A 25565-nucleotide genomic window follows, 5' to 3' on the forward strand; every position below is an offset into this window, starting at 1 on the left:
GGTAGAATGCTCTTTGCAGGCTCAGTGTGGACTCAATGGGCAATGGTCTATTTCCACACTGTAGGAATTCTATCTGTAGAGTCAGCTGAATGCATGCACTGATGACAAGCTCAGCTTAGGGGAGTATGTCCAATCTGCCTTCTCCATTTCCTCTCTCTAATTGCATGACTCCATTGTTTGAGAGTAGGGGGAAGGGGTGCAGGACCTGATCCTAGGTCCACACTTGAGAATGAGGCTTTCCATCAAGTGTGTTCACCTTTCCCTTTAAGGAAGTACTTCATCAGCAGCACTTACTAAGGCTAGGTTCATTGACTCAATGATGGGGAGAATTGAATTAATTTGAAAGGTGTGCATCTAGTTTCCAGCTCACTGTAGCATTACTATAATTGTACAGTTAGATTCAGAAGTAGGTGAATGTGCCCCCTACTCGCACAGTCACACACTTCCAATGCCATTTTCCACATCTCTAGTGAAAGCTGAGGCCTCCAAGATATTTCTTGCATCTGATCACAATTTGTTCAGCGTGATTGGTCAGGCCTTGATGATGCTTTAATGGTATCATATTAAATTTAGCCATGGCTCATAGGAGAGACAATAATTTGCATCATTAAAAATACCATAAAGCAATACACAATTAAATTCAAAGATTAAGATGCTATCTACAAAAATGAATTAATGGTCTTGCCAAAATGAGGACAGACCGGAGAATTGACCTTGGCTGCATTGTGTTGTTTGTCTGAATATTCTTCATTTGGCAGGGAAATACACAGATGGCCCTTTAGTACATTAATTAGACGCATTTGTTTTCTTAAAAAATAGCAGTGACTGCATAATCTGATTGACTGGTGGCAGCCTGTCTTGGGTGAAGAAGACTGATTTGAGGAAACATGTTACAGCTTTAAAGAGCAATAAATCTGTTGCCTAGGCAACAATTGGTCATGCCTTTCCAGAGGATACATCACCATTTGGCTTCACTCTGAATCTGGGAGGAATCTGGAACCTAGATATAACTGTGCAGAGTTAGAGGCAGGAGAAGCTCCTCTAGTGATTGCCTGGCAGACATGGGATCCTTGCTAGCAACTTTATACAGGTTCTTTTTTTTTTACTTAGGTGACCAAACACACCCAGAGCAAAACTTAGAAACTCAGATGGGAGGCAAAGCAGATTAAAGCTTAATAATGTCTTTTTGGCCTGTGGTAATTGGGCAGGCCCAGTGGTTGACCTTAGTTGCATGGAGGGAAAGAAAAGAACAGTAAGGTCACAGTGTGAGTGCATGAAGAAAAAGACCATCCCACAATCTATCAATGCTAGTTCCATGAGTGAGTTGTGATGCTGTCAGTTCTGATTGCATTGAAGTTGGTGGCCACCTTTAATATTGTTATATTCAGAAGCCAGTTTATATCCTAGACCTCATTCCAGACTTGCATATGGTTAGAACATCAGAGAAGGGTCTTATGATTGTGAAGTATGATTGGAATTGGAGTCAAGTCTTGTGCATGTGGTGTAAATGGGACTTCTGTTTGCAATTCAACTATTCAGTGTGTGAAAGTCATTCCTTGTGGAGTTAATAACAGTTCAAATGTCTGACTGTGCCAAAGGACTCTGTATCAGGTGGTTATCATTATACATTAGAACACAGTTTGTGCAGTGGAAATACTGGACTGTCTGGTATGTTGAATTCTTCCTATGTTTGCTTGTCTTTGCTCTTGCGATCCTGCACTGCTTTTCTCTGTCTTCCATTTGATTAGATTACACCTCTTAAAGTCCATGGCCCATTTCAAATCAGTCAGCGATCACACCAGAAAGGATATGGCGGCTGGACATGTTTATTTTAGTTAACCTTTAATAATGAGACTTTATGGGTAAATGTATAGGCTAGCCTTAACTAACATCTTCCACATCTACTCCCCCAGCTGATGATATGGGCTGTCCAATTCAACCAGTAATCCAGTGCAATTTTGGAAATTGCCAACAACTATGGATTGAATCAGCATTCAATGTAGATCTTCAATTATTTTCAGAGCAGCTGTGGTCTCCTTGTGCTGTGTGGTTCAGCCTTATGACAGATTCTGCATTTGAGGCCACTTTGAATGTGGATTTTGGGAGGTTGCCCCCCACATTAAAGGAGTCTTTGTTACGGGTTTGATAAGCTGGCTCAATTTTCTAATTTACATTCTCCTTTTTAGCATCTATAATGCGGGCCAGTTGAGTTTTACACGTATATTTAAAAATCAGAGCCCCCTTCTCAGTGGGTTGGTGTAATCTAATTGTCGTTATGAACTGGAAGATGCAAATTATTGTGGCTTTTCGACATTTTGGCACAGATTATGGCTCTTGCCAAAATGGCAGATAATCTGTGCCTTCTTGCTCATTGGTGCTTTGGTGTCTGACACAGTGTAGCTTGCCTTGTGGAGGTTATTTGGTGATGAAGATCTTCCCACCCCCTCTCCCCTCCCCACCACCACCCACCCCCTCCCTGAATGTACTCACTGTCACATTCTTCTGTGAATCAGGGCTCGGAATCCTGCAAACTGTGTTGCCATGGAATATTCTAGAACATCCTATTCCCTTCCCTTCCCAAATTCAAACAAAATTAAAAGAACTCTCTATTCTTTTGATGGATGAACACTTGCAAAACACAACTGAAATTGAAGCCAGCTTCTTTTATTCCCCAGCGTCTTGAGTTTGGCCTTCAAGTTTCTGAACTAATCACAGAACTCTTTCTTTGAGTCTTGTCATTTTTGTTTCAGTGACTTGAATGGTAACTTGGTTGGTATATGTTTTAAATACAAGTCTTAAGAAAAGCCATTTGTCGTGATATACAACATTACATTAGTAATGAGGGCCGATTAATTACATTATGATCATAGCTCTATTCACAATGAGAATCACCTTGGCATGTCTCCTGGCTTATGCCCGAAACATCGATTCTCCAGCTCTTTGGATGCTGCCTGCCCTGCTGCACTTTTCCAGCAACACATTTTTTAGCCCCATAACAGCACAGACTTGATGGGCCAAAAGGCCTCTTCTCCAATATAATATTCTATGAACAAAGTCTGTCTCCTGGACAGGAAAGGTCACTTACACTCATCTATCCAAAGCTTCTGAAAAAACGCTCAATGTACTACACTGTACTTTATTAGGCAGTGATTATTAGACAAATGTGGCAGCCATTTGTCACGTAGTATATTCCAGAAGTTACTGTGCTCCAAATGTGTTGGTATTGGTCAAGGGAGGACGATGGGGAGAACTCACTCCCTTCTTGAATATAGTGTAATGAGATCTTTACGTATCCATCCAAGCAGGTAGATGAGAGCCCCAGCTTAACACTGAAATTCAGTAACTGCACATGAAGCAATGCCTCACTACCACACTGAAATGTGAACCTAGATTACTTCCTCAAGTGTTGTTTGAATGAGCAAGGGTAAGAGTAGCACCAGCTTAGTGGCTGGGCTTTAATTATATGATCAGACATAGCTGACTGGGAACAATGTTGAAGGTTGTAGTATAGATACACACTAAAATGATGAAACATCCATTGATCAGGATCTCCTGTGTTTCGTCTTGCAATCCCCAATCAATGAAATATTGAAGACTTGCAAAATAAGAAGAAAGTTCTTTATCTTAATTTCCTAGGAACGGGCTGTCTGATGTTATTGCAGCTGACATCAAAAGAAGAGGCTCAGTGGTTAGCACTGCTAGCTCACAGCACCAGGGAACCGGGTTTGAATGCACCTTTGGGCGACTGTCTGTGTGGGGTTCGCACATTCTCCACTTGCCTGCGTGGTTTCCACCGGATTACCTCCCACAGCCTAAAGATGTGCAGGTGTTGGAGATTGGCCGCGCTAAAGTGCCCATGGTGTTCAGGGATGTACAGGCTAGTTGGATTAGCCATGAGAAATGCAGGTTGCAGGGGTAGGGAAGAGGTGGGTCTGGATAGAATGCTCTTTGGAGGTTTTGTGTTACTTGATAGGCCATATGACTTGCTTCCATACTGTAGGGATTCTATGATTCTATAGTGAATGTATTGGTTGTAATCTTTTATAATTGTCTAGATTCTGTAAAGGATCCAGCGGATTGCAAAACTACAAATGTAACATGATCATCAAGAAGGAAGTGAGAAAGGAAACTGTAGGCTAGTTAGTCAAACATCTTTCATTGGGTAAATACTAGAACCCTTACAAAAGAGACATTAACAGGTCATTTATAATATCATAGTGCAATCAGGCAGAGTCAGTGTACTTTCTCAGAAGACATCAGGAAAATGGGCCACTTCTGAGTTGTCAAACTGTAACCAATGGAGTGTTACAGGGATCTTTGCCGGCCCCTCAATTATTAACAATCTGCATCAGTGTCTTGGATGAAGCCACCAGCTGTATTATAGCCAAATGTATTCAGAAAACAAAGATAGGTAGATAAACAAGTTCTCAGAATACACTGCCAAGGGGTATGAGCAAAGAATTGGCAGATGGCATATGATGTGAGAAAGTGTGGGTGTACACACTTCCGGGAAGAATGGGAAAACAGCCTGTTATGTAAATGCACAGAGACTGCAGAATGCCGCAATTTGGAGGGACCCGATGTCCTTTTGCATGAATCACAAAAAGTTAGCATGCAGATACAGCAAGTGATTAGGATGGCAAACAGAAGGTGGGACTTTATTGCAAGCGGGTTTGGATATGAAAGTTGAGATGTCTTGCTGCAACTGTACAGGATATTGGTGAAACTGCACATAGACTACATGTATAATTCTGAACTGCTCATTTAAGGAGCTGTTTAAAAAGGGGTTGTCTTATTAAAAAAAGATGTTGAGCAGGCAGGGCCTGTATTTATTAGATATTACATAAAAATGAGAGGAAATCTTATTAATACATTAAAGATTCTGAGGGGGCTTCACAAAGCAGATGTTGGGTGAATATATCCTTATGTGAGGGAGTTTCTGACTAGGTGATGCAATTTAAAAATAAAGCCAATCTTATTTAAGGCAGAGATTAGGGGAGTTATCGATCTGAAGTTGCTAGTCTTTGGAATTTTCTTCCAGGGAGAGCAGTGGACATTGAGTATATTCACAGCTGAGTTAGGCAGAATATTGACCCACAAGGAAATTAAGGATTATGGGTCAGACGGGAAACTGGAGTTAAGGTCATGATCAGATCAGCTATGATCTTATTTAGTGACAGAGCAGGTTTGAGGAGTTACTCCTCCTTATGATCCACTGAGAAGTGCTTTGCACAATCATTACTCCTATCCTGGTATTGGACAACAATCCCTCACAAACAAAGAGCCAAGGGAAATATTCTCTGCCACTGCCATAGCCTCATTAAAATGCACTGCTCATTTGTAGAAATTTATTGTTAAATTGCCTATATTTGGCTGGTTAACATTCTACAAATATGCTACTTCTGCTGCCCCTCTACAGAAGTGGCCCTTTTAAGGGTAGTTGAGTTTCTGCTATGTTTTGCAAGTGTCTTTTTTTCAGCTCCTTCACCCTTCTTCCTACCCTTACTGCCATTCTTTATGCTATTTTCAATCTTCGGGCTCTTATATGTTTCCCTCAAGCCTTGATCCACACATCCCTGTAGTCTCAATCACAAACAGATTGATGGTGCTTCTCTTTAATTTATTGCCAGTTCTGTAAACCCCTCTCCTCTCCCATCTCAATCACCATGGTAACTCTATGTATGCATCTCACATTCGACCTCTGCGTCTCTTTTGCAAACTGTATCTTGTACGTGTATGTTCCTGGAGCCTCTCCCATCCGGTGCTTGCTGGTGGTAATAGTCCAATATGAAAGATGCGAGGATCATGTGGCTTTGCTGTATCGCATCCACTGTAGGACCGTCTGCTTACCACACTGTCCACCGCTGATGAGCCAACCACTTTCTGATGTCCATGTTGTATCTGCAAGAGGATGAATAGGGTAGAGTGGGAGAGGGGGTCATGCCATCTGATCGATTCAGAAAATCCCACCCAACTCAATGCTTGTAACTCTTCAGTAAGCTTCAGTCTGAAAGGTCTTGTGTCATAAGAACCTAATTCATTTTTGTTTGTTATGTCACACAATACAAGTCATATTCAGAGAAATTAGGTTGATGCTCCTTTCCATTAGGATATATAAAAGGAGCAAAATCATTTTGAGAATCTGAAATTGGCAGCTTTGATCAATTGAGGGCTTAGTCACCAATTCTGCATATTCTGGTATGGTCCAGTGACCATTTCCTTGGGAAAACAATAATCCAGAATTAATTTTCCAAGATCTGAAGTTTGTTTTCAAAGATTTTCATGTTTATTGCCTTTTATCTTCTCAAATAATGAAATATAATCTAAAAATGCTAAAAGTTAGATCACTGGAGAGCTCTGATTTCTCTGTGAAGAATCCTACTTTAATCTTTTCTTTGCCATATACATTCTGTGGTTAAAAAAGCGAGACCATTTCCCATGAGCCAAATGGTGTCAGCCCAATACCCACTTCTGAAAATCATTTGCAAGTGACTCAGAGAGGTCTTCCTCACAGAAATGCAACTTATAACATGTGCCAAGCCACTTGTGACATGTCTTCTCTTCAACTCTGGTGCTTGCTAAGCCTGGGTTCGAACTGACTCTGGAATCTTGACCAATCTGGCCATCAAGTGAAGGCAAGAGAATATGGACAAGCGAAGGTTCATCGCAGGTGGATGATTGTAGTTTTTCAGAAATAAAAATCCATTACGAATGGCACATTGTCAGATCAATCTGCTGCTCTTCCAGTAAACCCAAACCCCTTTTACTTGGAGCCCCGGGCAGCCATTTTATATAGAAGACCCCACCCCGTTATCAATGCCACAGTAAAAGTCTAACATTGGAAGACTGAAAGCAACCCCTCTGCCAATCTCTTAGCATTTTGCAGATAATTGTTGTGCTTAGAGTTAACAGAGTTTGGGGGAAGGGGTGAGAAATTGGCAGAATTTTGGAAACTGTTGTAGATGGAACATGGACAACCAAAGTATGTTGTATTGGTGGCACTTTATGGGTGAATATTTAGGAACTGGTGATAAGTGGCATGCCATTATGATTTAAGTGTGCAAAAATAAAACCTGAGAGTGATTTACGCGAAAGTGTGGGACTCTCCAGGTTTATGAGTCTGTGCGTTTCTTAAAGTGGGCCTGTACTTGTGGATTGGGGATGTGAGTGTGGCACAGGCTTAATATTGGTGCATATAGTACCTGTGCCTGAACAGTTAGCCCCTGCCCCCTCTCGTCCCCTTCTCCCTCCCTCTGTCTCTCTTTCTCTCTCTCTCTCTCTATCTCTCTCTCTCTCTCTCTTTCTCTCTCTCTCTCTCTATATCTCTATCTCTGGCTGTCACTACTGGCAAGTCCTTTTGTACCATCCCTTGCCTATGTGTCTGCATGAAAAACCCCAGTGTCCCTTTAACCCCCCACTCTTCCCTCCCCCCATATGTTGTCCATGCCGCAACTCTTGTCTCGTCCCATGTGCATCCATGTTCGACTGTGTAAGGTCTTGAGGCTGCATCCACTTCCAAGCAAAGGAGATGCACTACCTGTTGGTGTAGTCAACATTTCTTTTAGAGTTTTTAATTTTTTAAAAATTTTGTTATTATTTTTATTTGGTTTTCCTTTCTTTATCTGCCAGGACTGCTGCGATGTGACAATGTGAGCCACATTCTGTCACATCGGCTGGAAGTAACGCAGCATTGAAGTGGGTCCCTCCCCAATCCATCTGGGCATGCTAGCAATCCTCCAGTTATATATTCCTATGTGCATATATATATATTTATATATCTCTCTACCTTCTGCATGGTGTCTGTGAACTGATAGATGCATCTATTTGATGGATCCTTGTAATATCTTGAAAAGGCTTTGTACAGTTGATATACCTGCACCACAAAAATTTCATTAGTGTTTCTCATCTTTATTGTTCCGGCCACCTCACAGCTGCTGACCAGTAGAAGCACTTCAGCTGCAGTCCGTTCCCCATTCAATGGATTTGGCGCCCAGTAGTTTCATTTTCCATAGACAGTGACGCTGAACTGGGTTGGATAAGGCCAACATCTCAGTCATCGACACTTGGCTGTTGCTTTAAGCAGTAAACGGAACTTCTGGTGGCTTGGGGAGGGACATGGGAGTTTGTGCAAACTATCAGCTTTTCAGCAAAATGGAAGAGGGAGAGGGAAGTGTTCTATTGACAACAGCAGTAAGGCTCATAAAGAGCTTTCTTTATATTTAAAACAAAATCAGCTCTGCGTATCCCTTGTTGGGTGCATTGAATAAAAATGAAATCAGGCAGCCAAAACCATTGACTTGAGTCTCTCCAAACCTGCCATTCACTCTGGCAGGCACAAACATTTCAAAACATATCTTTAGTATGACTAAGTGCTATCTGATGAATAAATGGGAGACTTTTTTCAAAAAATGAGCTTGTGTCTAAATTGCATAAAAACCCTCAAAGGTCATGTAAAGATGATCCCATCCAGCAGGATGCCGCAAGTACGTGGATCCCACAGTATATTTGTACCAATTGATCCAATATCCTGAATGAGAAGAAAATCTTTATTGAGCACGTTGAACCGCCACTGTGAATTTACAATCTTCCAGTTGCCTGCTCGGTTGTCAATGGTGAGGCCAACCTATCGGTCCATTTTTGATGACATTATTCAAAGCTGTAAAGGTCTGGGCTCCCACAAGGGCAGATTTTTGTAGCCACTGAGCTATCCCTGGAGGTGGAGCTTCTTTATTTAACTCATTAATGGCAATTGCCATTCTCACTTTAGAGAATTATTGAGCAGGACCATTAAGAGGAGATCACCAAATCTGCTAAGAGTAGATCACCACATAATTAATAAAGAAACAGTGATGCTGAAAGACATTGCCCTGTTAGCCAGGCTGTTCAGATGATGTCATCCAAAACTGCCCAAGTGCAGGAGCTAGATGTATTTGAAGCTGATGTGAGACTATTATATAAAGGAAAGACCATCAAAATTGGAGCAAATTTATGCAGAGTTAATTTGGCGAACAGGCTACACTACATGCCTTTGAGGGATGATTTGGAGCAGTGATGTGATTCGCAAAAACAATGATCCTGTTTTTCCCACATTGCCTTACACAAAAAAGGGATAAGTGGAGTTTTTAACATCGCCTTTTCCCAATTGTGAAGAATGTCTTCCTTTATCGGCATATACAGCAAGAAAATGCAGGTGCAAACATACATGCAACATCTACCTGATCAATTGTTTTAGTTACTATAGAAAATCTCCTGAACAAATTATTTGAAGGGCAAAACATTTCCTCCTGTTGTAGAATGCTGCCAATGAGCCCCAGTCAAAACATACCCATGGAAACAAAACAACTGGTGATGTCACATTACTGAGAGCTCAGCATATGCCTGTTTTTCTGAAATTCACAACTTGCTTTCTTCCCACCTCCATCCTTGCCCCACCATCTTACCAACATGCATTTAAGATGAGAAACTAACTAATAAATTTTTGTGCCTCTCAATGTGCTGTGATGGGTCTCAGACTGGTCACTCAAGACTTGTGCTACGAATGTGCTTTCTGTGGACTCATTTTGTTACTGTGCTGAACCTTTCAAATGCTGCCAACTCTTATTTTCTTGCTTGTTGTTACCTTTCTGTGTCCCCGCCTTCAGTTCGGCGTGTTCCACCTAGGTTCTCCATCAGCCCTCCGATCACCCAGGAGATTGTGCCCGGTGGGAGTGTGAACATTACCTGTGTTGCCGTGGGCTCCCCAATGCCCTATGTGAAGTGGATGCTGGGAACTGAAGATTTGACACCAGAGGATGACATGCCCGTTGGCCGCAATGTTCTGGAGCTTAACAGTATCCGGGAGTCTGCTAACTACACATGTGTGGCAATGTCCAGTCTCGGGGTGATTGAAACTGTCTCGCAGATTATTGTGAAAGGTAATCAAAATGGATGTCAAATGACTCACATGTTCCAAAGCACTTTATAACCATTTAAGTACTCTTGAAACAGTTATTATTGTAACGTAAGAAACTCAGTAGCTAATTTATGTACAGCAGGTTATCAAAGAATGTAACATAATAGTTATTGATGTTGAATGAGGGATAAAGATTGATCAGGGATAACTCACATTGTCTTTGAAATAATGCTTTGGGATAATTTAGATCCACTTGAGAGTGCAGATGGGGGTCTCTGTTTAATGTCTTATCCAATTCCAACTGTGCAGCACTCGTACTGCATGAGAGCGTCAGTTGAAATCATAAGCTAAACTCTTTGACAGGGACTTGAATCCACATCTTTTGACACATTGGTGAGCTACCCACTGAGAACCTTGGGGCAGCACGGTGGCTCAGTGGTTAGCACTGCTGCTTCGCAGCATCAGAGACCAGGATTCAATTCCACCCTTGGGTGACTGTCTGTGTGGAGTTTGCGCATTTTCCCTGTGACTGCATGGGTTTCCTCCCACAGTCCAAAGACGTACAGACTCAGCAGATTGGTCATGCTGCAATCGCCCCATGGTGCCCAAGGGTGTGCAGGCTAGGTGAGTTAGCCATGGAAAATGCAGGGTTACAGGGAAAAGGGTAACAGGGGTGGGTCTAGGTAGGATCCTCTTCAGAGGGTTGTTGTGAATGTGATGGGCCAAATGGCCTGCTTCCACACTGTGGGGTTTCTATGATTCTAACCACAGTGGTATCTATCCTACCAACAGACAAAAAAACAACCCTTTCTCAAATTCCATGAGATTGAAGATGATGCAAATGAGATTAGTTTTATATTGGGGGTAGATTAGGGTCAGAACATGAATTACCTTGGTTTGAAACCTTTTCATGTATGTTTTAACCATGTCTGACTATTAATATTCCCAGCACTTCCAAAACCTCCAGGAACTCCGATAGTTGTAGAGACCACTGCCACCAGTGTGACTTTGACATGGGATTCCGGTAACCCTGATCACATCAACTACTACATCATTGAGTACAGGCCCAAAAACACAGATGTTCTCTATCAGACCATAGATGGCATTCAAACCCTTCGTTACAGCATCGGTGGATTGAGCCCGTATTCTGACTATGAGTTCAGGATCTCAGCTGTCAATTCCATCGGGCAGGGTCCTCCCAGTGAGACAGTGGAGACAAGGACTGGCGAGCAGGTGCCCTCCAGCTCTCCGCGGAATGTCCAGGCACGGATGCTGAGTGCGACCACAATGCTGATTCAGTGGGAGGAGCCTGAAGAGCCCAATGGTCAAATCCGTGGTTACCGGGTCTATTACACAATGGAACCACAGCAGTCCGTGAGCAACTGGCAGAAGCACAATCTAGATGACAGCCTCCTAACCACCGTTGCCAACTTGATACCACAGACCACATACAGTGTCAAGGTCTTGGCTTTCACCTCTGTTGGGGATGGGCCGCTGTCACCTGAGATTCAGGTCAAAACCCAGCAGGGAGGTAAGTGTATTTGGCAGATTCGTTGCTTGCCATCTTCCTCCTAAGATTGATGGTGCATGAATGAGAAGATTCCAGGTTTGAGACTTCCTTTTACTAATTCTCACAACAATACCTCTTTTAAAATAAATCTTTTCTCCTTCCTGACAGTAATCATTGGCTTTTTTTCAATCATCAGCTGACAATTGAAACTGGGAAAATTTGTTGAATTTAATAAGAGATTGAGGCCCAAATAAAGGGTTTTGAGAAAGAGTTAGCTGAATCTTGGAGCCATAGAGTACACATTGATTGATTTGGTTGGATCATTGTGGCGATAATTATTTCAGGAAGAAAATTTCAGTCAAATAATAATCTCTCTCCCCTGCTCCATGTATACATAATGGTATTAATAATGAGTGTATCAGTTTCTCCAGGTCATTTCAACCTGAAATGTTTCACAAAATCATTCTTCTTATTTCTCCTCCTTGAATCCAAGAAGCAGTACTTCCATGTTAGCAACATCATCTGACCCAGCATATCCCTGGATTTACTCATGGGCCGATTTCCTGTGCAGAGTTTATAATCATTTTTAAAAACAAAACCCAAAAGAATTGCAGATGCTGGAAATCAAAAACAAGAACAGAAATTGCTAGAAAACTCAGCAGTTCTCACAGCATCTGTAGAGACAAATTAGAGTTAATGTTTTGGTTCCAGTCATCCTCCTTCAGAATATTCTTAATGAAAGTTAATTCTGCTGTTTCTCCATAGATGCTGCCAGCCCTCATAGAGTCATGGAGATGTAGAGCAAGGAAACAGACCCTTGGGTCCAACTCGCCCATACCAACCAGATATCCTAAATTAATCAAGTCCCGTTTGCCAGCACTTGGACCATATCCCTCTCAAGCCTTCTTATTCATATACCCATCGAGCTGCCTTTAAAATGTTGTAATGGTACCAGCCTCCACCACTTCCTCTGGCAGCTCATTCCAAACACATACCATCCTCTGTGTGAAGAAATTGCCCCTTAGGTCCCTTTTTATATTTTTCCCCTCTCACCTTAAACCAATGCCCTCTATTTCTGGACTCCTCCACCCCAGGGTAAAGTCCTTGTCTATTCATCCTATCCATGCCCCTCCTGATTTTATAAACCCCTATACGGTCACTCCTCGGCCTCCAATCCTCCAGGGAAAACAGCCCCACCCCATTCAGCGTCTCCCTATAGCTCAAACCTCCAACCCTGGCAACATTCTAAACCCTTGCATGTTTCACAGCGTCCTTCCTATAGGAAGGAGGCCAGAATTGCGCACAGTATTTCAACTAATGTCATGTACAGCTGCAACATAACCTTGCAGCTCCTCCATGGTATACTAATAAAGGCAAGCATACCAAATGCCTTCTTCACCATACTATCCACCTGCGACTCTCCCTGTATTCCACGTGATCTAACCTTGTTAACCAGTTTATCATTAGGAACCTTGTCGAATGCCTTCTGCTGAGCGTTTCCAGCAATTTCAGTTTTGCTGCAGCCTCTCTTGTTCAAAATAAGTAAAAATGACAACTGCTTTTTGAATTCCATGCTGGGATTTGGTACTCGCTTACATTATTTGCCTATTCCCAACAATCTAGAGAAGATGATGGTGTTCCTTCTAAGACTAAATGCCTTGTCAGGCTACATCAAAGTGTGATTAGAACTTAATCACACTGGTGTAGGACTGGAATCGCATCAAGAACTGACAGGTAAATTATCTTTTGTTTTGACTCGATTGTTCGCAGACCCACCCCCTTGAACACGTCATTGTGACTCAGCACTGGAGGAGGAGCTGCTCCGAATCATTAATTGTTCCTTCATTGTCCTAGCTCATATACCAAGCATGGAAAACGCCCAGTGACAGGCTCAAACCAGGAGGCTGGAATAGCAGCTTGGTGTGAATCTTCCTGGAATATTTGTCGGATTTCTTGACAGGCTGTACTCTTCAGCAGAACGCCCTGGCAGTACTCACTCTATCAAACAAAGATTGAAGATTTGTGCTCCATGCATCTTCCTGTATTATGTGGATCTAAAGTATGCATGTGTCATTTCAGACTTCTGTCCCTCAGATCCAATTTCTCTACATTGTGCACACTACCAACCTAGATTTGTAACTGGGAGAGAAATACAAAGGGATTGGCCAATGGACAAAACCAATTCCCCAGCTCGTTTGTATCTCAGAAAGCCTTTTGGATGATTAGATTACTTACAGTGTGGAAACAGGCTCTTCGGTTCAACAAGTCCACACCGACCCCCTGAAGAACAACCCACCCAGACCCATTCCCCTACACCTAACACTACAGGCAATTTAGCATGGCCAATTCACCTAACCGGCACATCTTTGGACTGTGGGAGGAAACCCACGCAGACACGGGGAGAATGTGTAAACTCCACACAGACAGTTGCCCGAAGCGGGAATTGAATCCAGGTCTCTGGTGCTGTGAGGCAGCAGTGCTAACCACTGTGCTACCATGTCGTCCTAAATGTGTGGGTAATTGCAAACCCCTGAGTTTCAAATATGATTTGAGACCAAACATCATATGAAAAGGTGATTTTCGCCAATTGCTGTCACTTCAGACCAGACAATGCTCAAGCTTCTTTGTTTAACTGTTTATTCATGCACCCCAGGGAGGTCTACCCATCAAGGATGGTGTGCAACACAAACATTACTATAAAAGACAATAGATGTATTGCATTTCTGCTGGTAACATGTTTCCAATCAAAACGGTGCACATTCGATTGCACCCTCGGGTGCTGGTCTGTGCAGAGATTACACATTCTCCCTGTGTCTGCGTGGACCTCCTCCGGGTGTTCCGGTTACCTCCCACAGTCCAAAGATGTTCAGGTTAGGCAGGTTGGCCATGCTAAAATGCTCCATAGAGACCATGGATGTGTGAGTTAGCCATGTGGGGTTACGAAGATAGGGTTGGAGGCTAGGTTTGAATGGGATGCTCTTTGGAGGGTCAGTGGACACTTGCTGGGCCGAATGGCCATGTGTAGGGATTAGATGACTATATTATCCAATCATATTCAATCTAGTGCACATCTTCTAATGACCCGTGATTATCAAAAACCCTACACTGTCCTTTTTCACACATATATAATAACTCTATTGTTTTGGAATTGAACCTGGAAAGGAAAGCATCAATCCAATGCACGTCATTACCAAATATATACATATATCATATACACAATGCAGTGTTGAAAGCTCCACATATGGAAACGTGAATTGTCACTTGTATGTCATTCCTCAACTTTTCTTTCTGCAATAAAATGAAAAACACAACAATGAACCTGCAGATGTTTTCATTTCGAGTTTAAAACTGCACTCATTAAGGAGGAGATAATAAAGGTTGGTATGGAGCATGAGCTATGAAGGCAGAATGTGAGGGCAGCATGGGCGAAGCTGTGAGGCCAGGGAGTGGAGATGTGAGGGTGGGAAGTGGGATTGGGGAAGTTGGTTAGTGGGGTCAGGAGCTGTGAGGGTGGGGATGGGAACTGTGAGAGTGAGGAGTAGGGGGAAGCTCTGAGGGTGGAAATGGAGGGGGCAGGAGCTGTGAGGGCAGGGGTAGGAGCTGTGAGGGTGGGGAGTGGGAGCTCTAAGGATGGGGAATGGGAGATTTGAGGATGGGTAGTGGGGTCGGGAGCTGTGAGTGTGGGATTGGGAGGGAATCTGTGAGGAGGGGGATGGGAGCTGTGAGGTTGGGGGAGTGGGAGATTTGGGAATGGGTACTGAGGCTGGGAACTGTGAGGGTGGGATTTGGGGAGTAGGAGCTGTGAGGGTGGGGGGGATGGGAGCTGTGAGGGTGGGGGAGTGTGGGATTTGAGAATGGATACTGAGACTGGGAGCTGTGAGGGTGGGATTTGGGGAATGGATGCTGTGAGGGTAAGGTATAGCAGCTGTGAGGCGAGGAGTGAGAGTTGTGAGAGTGGGTGTAGGAGCTGTCCAGTACAGGGAGTTGGGGGAAGGGGTCAGGAGCTGTGAACATGTGCGTTCAGAGGGATGGGCTGTGAGAGTGGGTATTCACGGAGGACAGAGAGTAAGGCAAGCTAAGAGTTGTGAGGGTAGGGAGTTTGGAGGCAGGAGCTGTCTAAGAATTAAAGAATAAAACAAATGAGATGATGACCATAGTGCTCAAGTGGATTTTATGTAAAATCACGTACAATAATGCAAAGTGATAATCTGATATTAAGTGCAGACTAACCTGAGTCCTTGTTGAAGACTCATGAAAAATACTGATGCCAGATTTCTGACCAACCAATTAACCAGTATTATCCAGCCACCTCCAGTACAAATCCAGATCAAAACCACCAAAAGCTAGTAGATATTGGTCTGATTTGAAATGGTTTTCATTGTGGTACAGATATCACCTCATGGTTTATTAAATCTTATTTAGTGAGCAGCATGGTAAACATTAAGGAGATTTCAGATTCCAGCCTTGGCCTATATGGATTGCTTGTTCACAGCTGACTGGGAGATTCTATTTGACCTCCACAGTCCTGGATTGGGTGAGGGGTGATAACATTGATCAGTTACCACAGCTAAGTTGTCATGTTTTCTCAGGCAGGGGTTGGGAACTATCAAAACATTCGTACTGTTTTGTCAAAATACATTCAGATGTAAATTTCTTCCGATGTATAATCACAGCAGGAAGTGAAAAAGTTGCAGTCTACCAACTCCAATGTATCTGGGTCAAGTGCAGCACCATTCTGGAGTGACAACTTTATCTCCTTTCAGTAACATTTGTGAGAAGTTTTCTACAACAGCTCCATCTGTAGGTGGCTGACTCCTGGCTCCAGTATTACATTGCAACACTTCTTGTAGCAGACTTGGGGAAAAGTGCCAGATAAGAACCCAATTATAGTGAAGACTGTAAGCTCCAGCACATCCTTGGATCAATATATGCTGTTGCCTTGGTAGTGGGCAACAGGACAATGTCCATGAAAACATTTTATGTCCACCAGATATTAAAACAACTCCACAGAGGCCGATATTCCGTCACCCTTTATTTACACATGCACAGTACTTGACACTGGCCTGGCTTCTCAGAGACAACTCTCAGAGAGGACAGAACCTCAGGCACTTCTGTTTATATCTGTCAGCCAGGGCTCCCTGATTGGGACTGTTAACCTGGTCCAATCAGGGAGCTCCTATTCTTTGGGGTCCACCTGGCTGACCTCATTACAATCATTATATAGTGATGATACAGACAATTATCTTAATGTTCTGCCTGCCCTTTTGTGAAATATTCTAGGTATGTTGTCAATGTTTTTAAAAATACGCACTTTCTCGGATGGTGGCTGTAGAATTTGAATTTATTATACCATGTGCAGGATTGTTCCTTAATAAATGTCCTTCTCTCTTAAACCATTTAACATTAGGTTAGATATGAACTGTTAGGTCTAGTGTCATGTCAGCTGGATCAGACCCACATCACAGTGTGTTCAGTCTGACAGTCTAATCGGGTGCTGTCTATTACCTGACAACCATACCATCAGGAGCAATCAATACTGTAGCAAACTGCTGTCACAAATAACTGCCTCATCACAAAAGCAGCAACAGCAGGAGTAATAGAAGCCCTTCATATTGTAGAGGTGGGGGAGGGGCAGTGGGAATGAAAGGCCTTGTTGAAAATTTCATTTTCCTCATTTCGGAGAGCGAGAGCCAAGGACATGCAAGTTCTGGGCCTCCTCCCAATGCACAATCCAAGCCACCCAGCACCTGGAGGAAGAACACCTCACCTTCCACCTTATAACCCTCCAACCACATGGCATCAACATCGACTTCACCAGTTTCCTAATCTCTCCTCTCCCCCCACCAACCTCATCCCAGATCCAACCTTCCAACTTGGCACCACCCTCTTGAACTGTACTACCTGTCCCATCTTTTTTCCCACCTATCTTCTCCACCCTCCCCTCCAACCTATCATTATCATCCCTCCTGTGCATCTACCTATCGCTTTCCCAGCTACATTACCCTCAGCCCCACCCCCACCCCCTTCCTCCTGTTTATCTCTCAGCTCCCTTCCCCCCCAACATTCCTGATGAAGGGCTTATACCTGAAACATTGATTCTCCTGCTCCTTGGATGCTGCCTCACTTGATGTACTTCTCCATCGCCACACTCTGATCTCCAGAATCTGCAGTCTTCGCTTTCTCCTATGCAAGAGTTAAGCGAAAAATCGAGGGCTGCGTGTATAGAGAAAATCAGCAAGTGATCTGTGGCTTAATTGCTATCACTGAACTCGCATTGGAAAGTATGCCCCTCACTGTGTGAGCACTGTGGACGGCACCTTCCCAGTCACTGAACGATGTGGCCAATAACGAGAAAGGTGATCAGCTCTAAGGAGATTCCTAATGTCAAGAGCAAAACAGTCCCATTTTCCAACCATTAGCATGCATTAAGATCCTCGCTATTATGCCATTTCACCTCATTAATATGTAGTTTCCTTGCTGACACCCACTACATAGAAACAAGGTGAGAGTTCCCAACATGAAAGTCAGAGCAGGTTCCTGGTGACTCCAGTTTGTTATTTGCTCCTCTGGACCTCCATCTTGAACATAAGTCACCGACATCTCAGGTCGTGCTCCATGGACAGTGACTGCACACGCAAGGTGCCAATTATCCTCTAACCAACATGTCCCAGTCAAATAAAATGAACTGTGCAGCTTAGACTTAGACAATAGCATTGGTGCCGGTAATCCTGGGAGGTCCTGACAGTGCCCTCATCTTCTGTCCACAGTGAGTGGGGGATGCAATGAGATGTCATAGGGGATTGGTCCATAGCTCATGAAGCAAGACTGGGAAAATAGCGTGAGAAAACTCAGTTGGTCTCACAAAGAGAAACCCTCTTTGCAAATTCACCAAAATTAAGAGTTAGGCAATTTAAAAATTCCACCCTCTGATACCATCCACGGTGAAATAAACTGCAGATTCTCTTGATCGGTGAAGCGCTGTCTGGAGGGCTCCTCCATATCTTAGCATTTTCTCCAGAAGAAAGTAAATCAGGAATAGGAAGGTACATTAAAGCTAAGGTTGAGTCAGCCATTAATCTTGCATGAGGTAAGATGGAAGACTGCGAATTGACTAAAATACCTCGATTTGCAACTCTGAGACTGTGATTATCGTACTGAATGGCTGCCACCCATTGCGTCTCATTAGTTTACTCGTACATAATGTTAGCAAATAAAAAGGTGCATTGAACCCACTCCATTGACCCCTATGCCAGTGCACTTCTTCAACTTTGAAATGAATGTTTGTAAATGTGAGCTGGTGTTTATGTACCTTTCTCGCTTACAAATCAAATTGAGAAATTGACGTTTCCCGTATGCTTTGTTCTCCTTCATATTTAAAATGGCTGCATTTGGGCAGTGTCCCACCAGCCCATTGAACAAAACAATCAGAGAAAAGCTAAAAACAGGTGTCAGTGTATAAATACCGCTTTCTAATGTTCTTCCAGCAATTCAGATTTGTCGACCTTTAAAGAAAGAAAGTTTGCATTTTGGGATTTGAATGTTTGAAAAAGAATGCCTATGTCCCAACACCAAAGTACATCTTTTTGATTGTATGCACCTGATAAAGCATAGAGCCAAAAGATCTAGAATAAGCACCTTTTGTTGGTTGACTTCAATAGTTTTTGTCTCTTTTTTCAGTTCCTGGCCAACCAATTAACTTCAAAGCTACTCCTAAATCTGAAACCAGTATTGAGTTGCAGTGGACTGCACCCAGAGAGGAGAAAATCATCAGCTATGAGCTTTACTATCGTGATGAAGAGCTAGGAAAGGAGGTAAGAAAATGATCCAGTTTAGCAGCAGGCTGAAATACTCATTTGGTCTAAATCCCATTTTCAACTGTCTGCATTGCATTTCTTAAGAAATGTTGTACAAGACTCATAGAGTTGGGAAGGCTGATCTATTAGTTTGAGTAGAAAATGGGTTGACGGTTAGAAAACTGAACAGGAATAAATGGGCAATTTTCAGCTTGGTAGGTTCTTACTAGTGAGACGCCATAAGCATTGATCCTGGGCCCTCAGCTAGTTATGAAAGATATTAGTGGCTCAGGTAAGGTACTGAGTTAAACTTATCTAGATTTGCTAATGATACAAAGCTAGATGTGAATGTAAGCAGTGAAGAGGACAGAAAGGGTTGAAGTTTACTTACTGTGTCCCGACCCCACCATACAGAGGAAACCCTGATGAAGAATTCGCAAAATGTCAGTGTCAGTACCCACAAGGCAATTTTCAAGGAGACTGGGACTTAACCAGGCCTGATAGAATAGCTTCCAGCACTCTACAGTAAACTAGCCCAATGCCAACAGTGGGGACTGCCTAGATAGGGGACAAAAGAAGAAGCTTCGAAAGGTTAAAAGCTGTTTAATAAGTTGTGGCAGCTGTCAGGTTGTCAGAAAGGGAGCCTGTCCACAGCAAGGCCTCTGGCAAAAGGGGCTGGGGAGGAGGGCATTAAATTCACTGAGGCACTGATGGCCCTGTTGGTATTCTGCTAGGACCTCACCACAATTTATCATCCTGACTTCAGCTCCAGTCTGCAAAATTCCAGATGGAATGTGTCATGGCGGGCAAGTTAAATAGCCTCATTGGCTACCTGCTGGTGATAGACAGGTCATTGTGACTGCACCCTGATCCAGCTTCAGCCTGAATAAAAATTGCCTGTCCGTGAGTCTATGGCTGCAGACCCACCCACTATCTGGAAGAGAGAGATTACAGCTTTGCCCACCTCCAGGTACCATCCCCAGCCACCCTCTGAATTAAAATATTCAGCCCAAGAGAAATGTGGGCAGGTTCTGGTGATTGGGCAAGAAGTTGGCAGATAGAACATAACTGGAGGATATGAGATGATTCACTTTTGGAGGAGGAAGAGAAATACTGAATATCTTTTAAACAGAGAGAGACTATCAGTGTTGGTGTTCAGAGAGAGTAGGGCAGTGGAGTTAAATTGCAAGAGTAAGGAAACCCTTCTGCAATCAGACAGAGCCTCAGTGAGGTCACACCTAGTGTTTGGTCTTCATATCTACGAGGTGCTGCATTTTGGGAAAGCAAATCTTAGCAAGGCTTATACACTTGATCTATATGGACTTCAGTAAGGCGTTCGACAAGTTCCCCTTGGGAGACTGGTTAGCAAGGTTAGACCTCATGGAATGCATGGAGAACTAGTCATTTGGATACAGAACTGGCTCAAAAGTAGAAGACAGAGGGTGGTGGTGGAGGGTTGTTTTTCAGACTGGAGGCCTGTGACCAGTGGAGTGCCACAAGGATCGGTGCTGGGCCCTCTACTTTTTGTCATTTACATAAATGATTTGGATGTAAGCATAAGAGGTACAGTTAATAAGTTTGCAGATGACACCAAAATTGGAAGTGTAGTGGACAGCGAAGAGGGTTACCTCAGATTACAACAGGATCTTGACCAGATGGGCCAATGGGCTGAGAAGTGGCAGATGGAGTTTAATTCAAATAAATGTGAGGTGCTGCATTTTGGGAAAGCAAATCCTAACAGAACTTATACACTTAGTGGCAAGGTCCTAGGGAGTGTTGCCTAACAAAGAGACCTTGGAGTGCAGGTTCATAGCTCCTCGAAAGTGGAGTCGCAGGTAGATAGGATAGTGAAGAAGGCATTTGGTATGCTTTCCTTTATTGGTCAGATTATTGAGTACAGGAGTTGGGAGGTCATGTTGCGGCTGTATAGGACATTGGTTAGGCCACTGTTGGAATATTGCATGGAATTCTGGTCTCCTTCCTATCGGAACGATGTTGTGAAACTTAAAAGGGTTCAGAAAAGATTTACAAGGATGTTGCCAGGGTTGGAGGATTTGAGCTACAGGGAGAAGCTGAACAGGCTGGGGCTGTTTTCCCTGGAACGTCGGAGGCTAAGGGGTGACCTTATAGAGGTTTACAAAATTATGAGGGGCATGAATAGGATAAATAGACAAAGTCTTTTCCCTGGGGTGGGGGAGTCCAGAACTAGAGGGCATAGGTTTAGGGTGAGAGGGGAAAGATGTAAAAGAGACCTAAGGAACAACTTTTTCACGCAGAGGGTGGTGTGTGTATGGAATGAGGTGCTAGAGGATGTAGTGGAGGCTGGTACAATTGCAACATTTAAGAGGCATTTGGATGGGTATATGAATAGGAAGGGTTTGGAGGGATATGGGCCAGGTGGGACCAGATTTGGTTGGGATATTTGGTCGGCATATACGAGTTGGAATGAAGGATCTGTTTCTGTGCTGTATGTCTCTATGACTCTCTATCTAAAGAAAGCTACAGTATTGTTGGTTTTGGGGTTTGCAATGAAAGTTTGCTGCGTTGACTGCAATGAGAGGGTTGATTTATTTTGGGAAATCTTGGATAATTGGTCAGGGCTTTGGAAAATGATCGAGAGTTGTTTTGAAGCATTTAAAAATCTGCAAGGACTAGACAGTGTAAATACTGTGAGGGTGTTTCCCCGCATGAATAGTACTGAACCAGGGTTCACACTGTCTTGTGATTAAGGAGATTCGTCAATGCGATGCACTTTGATTTCCAAAAGACATTTGACCAGGTGTCACATATAAATATGACCTCATGGCATGGGGGCTAACATCTGGATAACAACAATCAGAGATTATACACAAATGAGCCATTTTTGGGTTTGTATACCATAGGGATTTGTGCTGAGCTCTCATTTATTTGCAGGCTATATCAATGACTTGGATGAAGATAGCAAATGTACAGTGGCTCAATTTGCTGATTCCACAAAAATAGGTTGTAAAGTAAGTTTTGGAAAAGAGTAAAGGGAGATAGGCAGCTTAAGTGAAACAGCAAAGGTTTGGCAGGTTGACGAGATGTTAGAAAATGTGAACTCGTCTTCTTTGGAAGGAAGTCTGGGAAAACAACATGTTACTTAAATGGAGAGAAATTGCAGAACTCTGCAGTGCAGAGGGATTTGGAGGTTCTGGTACATGACTCACATAAAGTTAGTTTACAGGTACAGGAAGTAATTAAGATAGTCAATGGAATGTTGTCATTTATTGCAAGGGGGATGGAACATAAAAGAAGGGATGTTGAAATCATCAGTAAGCTCACATCTGAAGTATTGTGAACAGTTTTGGTCTCCTTATTTAAGAAAGGATGTAAAATCTTTAAAAGGAGTCCAGAGAATGTTCTCTCCTGAGTTGAAGGATGTATTTTATGAGAAAATGGGCCAGCCCTGAATTATTTGGAGTTTGGAAAAATGAGGAGTGATCTGGCTGAAGAATATAAAATCCTGAAGGGACTTAATAGAGTGAATGGAGAAAATAAATTTCTTTTTGTGGGAAAGACTAGAACTAAGCAACACAATTAAAAAATAAGTCATCTATTTACATCTCGTATGGTCATAACTCTGTGGTTCTGTCTTCTCCGGACAGTAGAATCAGTAGAATCATAGAATCCTTACTCTGTGGAATCAAGCCTTTCGGTTTTGGTACCACCTTCAGGTGACTGTCTGTGTGGAATTTGCACATTCTCCCCATGCCTGTGTGACTTTCCTCCAGGTACTCCGGTTTCCTCGGATAGTCCAAAGGTGAGCAGGTTAGGTGGAATGGTCATGGGAAATTGACCATTGTATCTATGGATGTGTAGGCTAAGTGGATTAGTCATGGCAAATGCAGGGTTTCAGGGGTGGAATTGGGGGTGAGACTGGGTGGGATATTCTTCGGAGGGTTGGTGTGGACTCTGTGGGCTGAATGGCCTGCTTCCACACTGTAGTGATTCTATGATTCTAACATATTTTGTCCATTACAGCATTACATTTAAATTTAATAATTGAGAGAAAGCCACTTATTTGTAGTGTACAGAAAACCACCTCCAGCAACTAATAATATCTCAGTGACTAAAGAATGAGAACATCTGAAAATGGTCCAATTAATCATATGCTTTGATTATAAAAATAAGATTGCTACTTTGATCAGTTTTGACCAGGCTTTAAAGGGTTACACAATACACTTCAGCAGCTAAATAATTATGCTTTATTTAGTGTAATGCTACTCTGAGAGGTTTCAGAAAAGATTTACAATGATCTTGCTGGTACTGGAGGGTTTGAGCTATAGGGTGACGTTGAATTGGTTGGGGCTATTTTCCTGGAGCGTCAGAGGCTGGACAGGTGACCTTGTAGCGGTTTATAAAATCATAAGGGACAAGGATAGGGTAAATAACCAAAGTCTATTCCCCAGGGTCAGGGAATCCAAAGGTTTAAAGTGAGAAGGGAAAGTTTTAAACAGGACCTAAGGGGCAACATTTTCATACAGAGGGTGGTGCATGTATGGGTTGAGCTGCCAGAGGACATGGCAGAGACTGATACAATTACAAGATTTAAAAGGCATCTGAATGGGTATATGAATAGCAGGGTTTAGAGGGACATGGGCCAGGTGCTGGTAAATGGAACGCGATTCATTTGGGATATCTGGTTGGCATGGATGAGTTGGACCCAAGAGCCTGTTTCCATGATGAATATCTCTACAATATGACAAGATATCAACTAATATCTAATCTTAAAATGTTGTGTCAACAACTCTTATGTCAAATGCATATGGATGTCTCTTTTCCGCAGGAAGTGATAACCTTTCAGCCAAGCACTGCATACAGTGTGACCGGGCTACGTCCGAACACTCTGTACTATTTCCGTTTGGCTGCACGCTCTGAACATGGCCTTGGTGTCTTCACCTCCCAGATCTCTGCACGGACCCTCCAGGCCAGTAGGTTTCATTCCATGTTCATCTCTTAGAATACTATCAGAGCAAAGGATGCTGGGATTTTATGTAAACTACAAGCGAAGCAGCCATGTTAAAAATTGACATGGCAACTGTTTACACCTATTCAATTTTTTTTAAAAAACTGAGTAAACTTTTGTTTTTAAAAATATTTTCAATTCAAAATTAAAATTTGAACTAAGGTTTTTAAATTTGTAGATTTTTTTTAATCTACTCAGATTGGACCCATGACTCCTCATTTCAAATGCTTTGCTATTGAGAATACATTAGCAAAATCAATATAGACAATCAAACCAAATTACAGTGGGCACTGGTCCAGATAGCAAACCTATCCATACCTTGGCAACGTTTTACTAAGCTCAGCCAAATACTTGGAAGTTTTGGATCTGGATTGCTATTGCAGAGTTGTGTTATAAGGATGGTGCGAAGGGAATTGTTACATTAAATTCGATCAAAGTTGAATGTTGCAGACTGAAATTTCTTACCTTTATGGGGAGAAAAATCCATTCCCACCAATCCTACTTTCTCCAAATGTTTTTCTTCTGTGTGGAATTGAATCATTTGAGGCAAAATGGAGATCCAGAGTGAGTAATACTAGTGCTTTCCAGAAATTGTTGGACCTTCAGAACCGGGTGCATTCCCCTTTGGAACCTCATCCAACTTGCAATATCAGCAGTGCTAATGAACTGCAGATCTCAGTTGTTTGTCCTGTGTCCCTGAGCAGGGTTAACTCTCCAAAAGCACAGAACTATTGACTATGTAAACAAGGTCTCTAACTGAACAAGGATATTTTTTGTGAACACCCTTTATTGCAATGAACTGTGTGTCATTTAGATAATGCTGTCAATGAATGGTGAAGTAAATACTAATGGTCTCTTCATGCGTCATGCAGTCATTAGTAATACGCTCCCTTTTTCCAACAATGTACTAGTTTAATCCATTCATATTTATGTGGCAGAAAATTCAAGTTACGTTTCAGCAGTAAATCAAATTCCTGAAAATACCCCAAAAGAAAGTTTGTCTTTGTCTCATCATGCAATCCCAGCAGCCTCTTCTCTGTGTCAGTTTGAGGAGATTCATTTTTTGGTATCTGTTGTTAGCAGCTCAGCAACTTCCAACTTTGGATCAAGCAGAATAATAATTGTTTCTTAAGGCAATGAGTTAGAGATCATTTCTTCCTCATGGTTTCTTAGGGGACTTGACTACTCATCATATAAGACATTGGAGATGATTTCAGGCAGTGCAAAGACTGGGACTGGAATGTGAGCTGATCCTAATTGGCAATGCAGAATGCCCCCTTGGTGCCAGTCCGTATGTTGGGTGCTATGAGGAGGGGGGTGGTGAGTGTGTGAGAGATTGTGCTGTTAGATTGCAGTTGCCTTTGGTGGGGTTGGAGTGAAATG

The 25565-nt window shown here is 42.7% G+C and overlaps 1 protein-coding gene across 1 annotated transcript in view; it reads left to right on the top strand.

Annotated features, from left to right (window-relative positions):
* Positions 1–25565, top strand: part of LOC132828968 (receptor-type tyrosine-protein phosphatase delta-like) — a 481828-nt gene that overhangs the window by 292656 nt on the left and 163607 nt on the right. The window contains exons 9-12 of the mRNA XM_060846203.1: positions 9642–9914; positions 10842–11423; positions 19080–19213; positions 24003–24147. Of these exons, the coding sequence (XP_060702186.1) occupies positions 9642–9914; positions 10842–11423; positions 19080–19213; positions 24003–24147 (1134 nt within the window). The remainder of the gene's footprint in view (positions 1–9641; positions 9915–10841; positions 11424–19079; positions 19214–24002; positions 24148–25565) is intronic.

This window comes from Hemiscyllium ocellatum, chromosome 28 (assembly GCF_020745735.1).
Source record: "Hemiscyllium ocellatum isolate sHemOce1 chromosome 28, sHemOce1.pat.X.cur, whole genome shotgun sequence".
In the NCBI taxonomy this organism is placed as follows: domain Eukaryota; kingdom Metazoa; phylum Chordata; class Chondrichthyes; order Orectolobiformes; family Hemiscylliidae; genus Hemiscyllium; species Hemiscyllium ocellatum.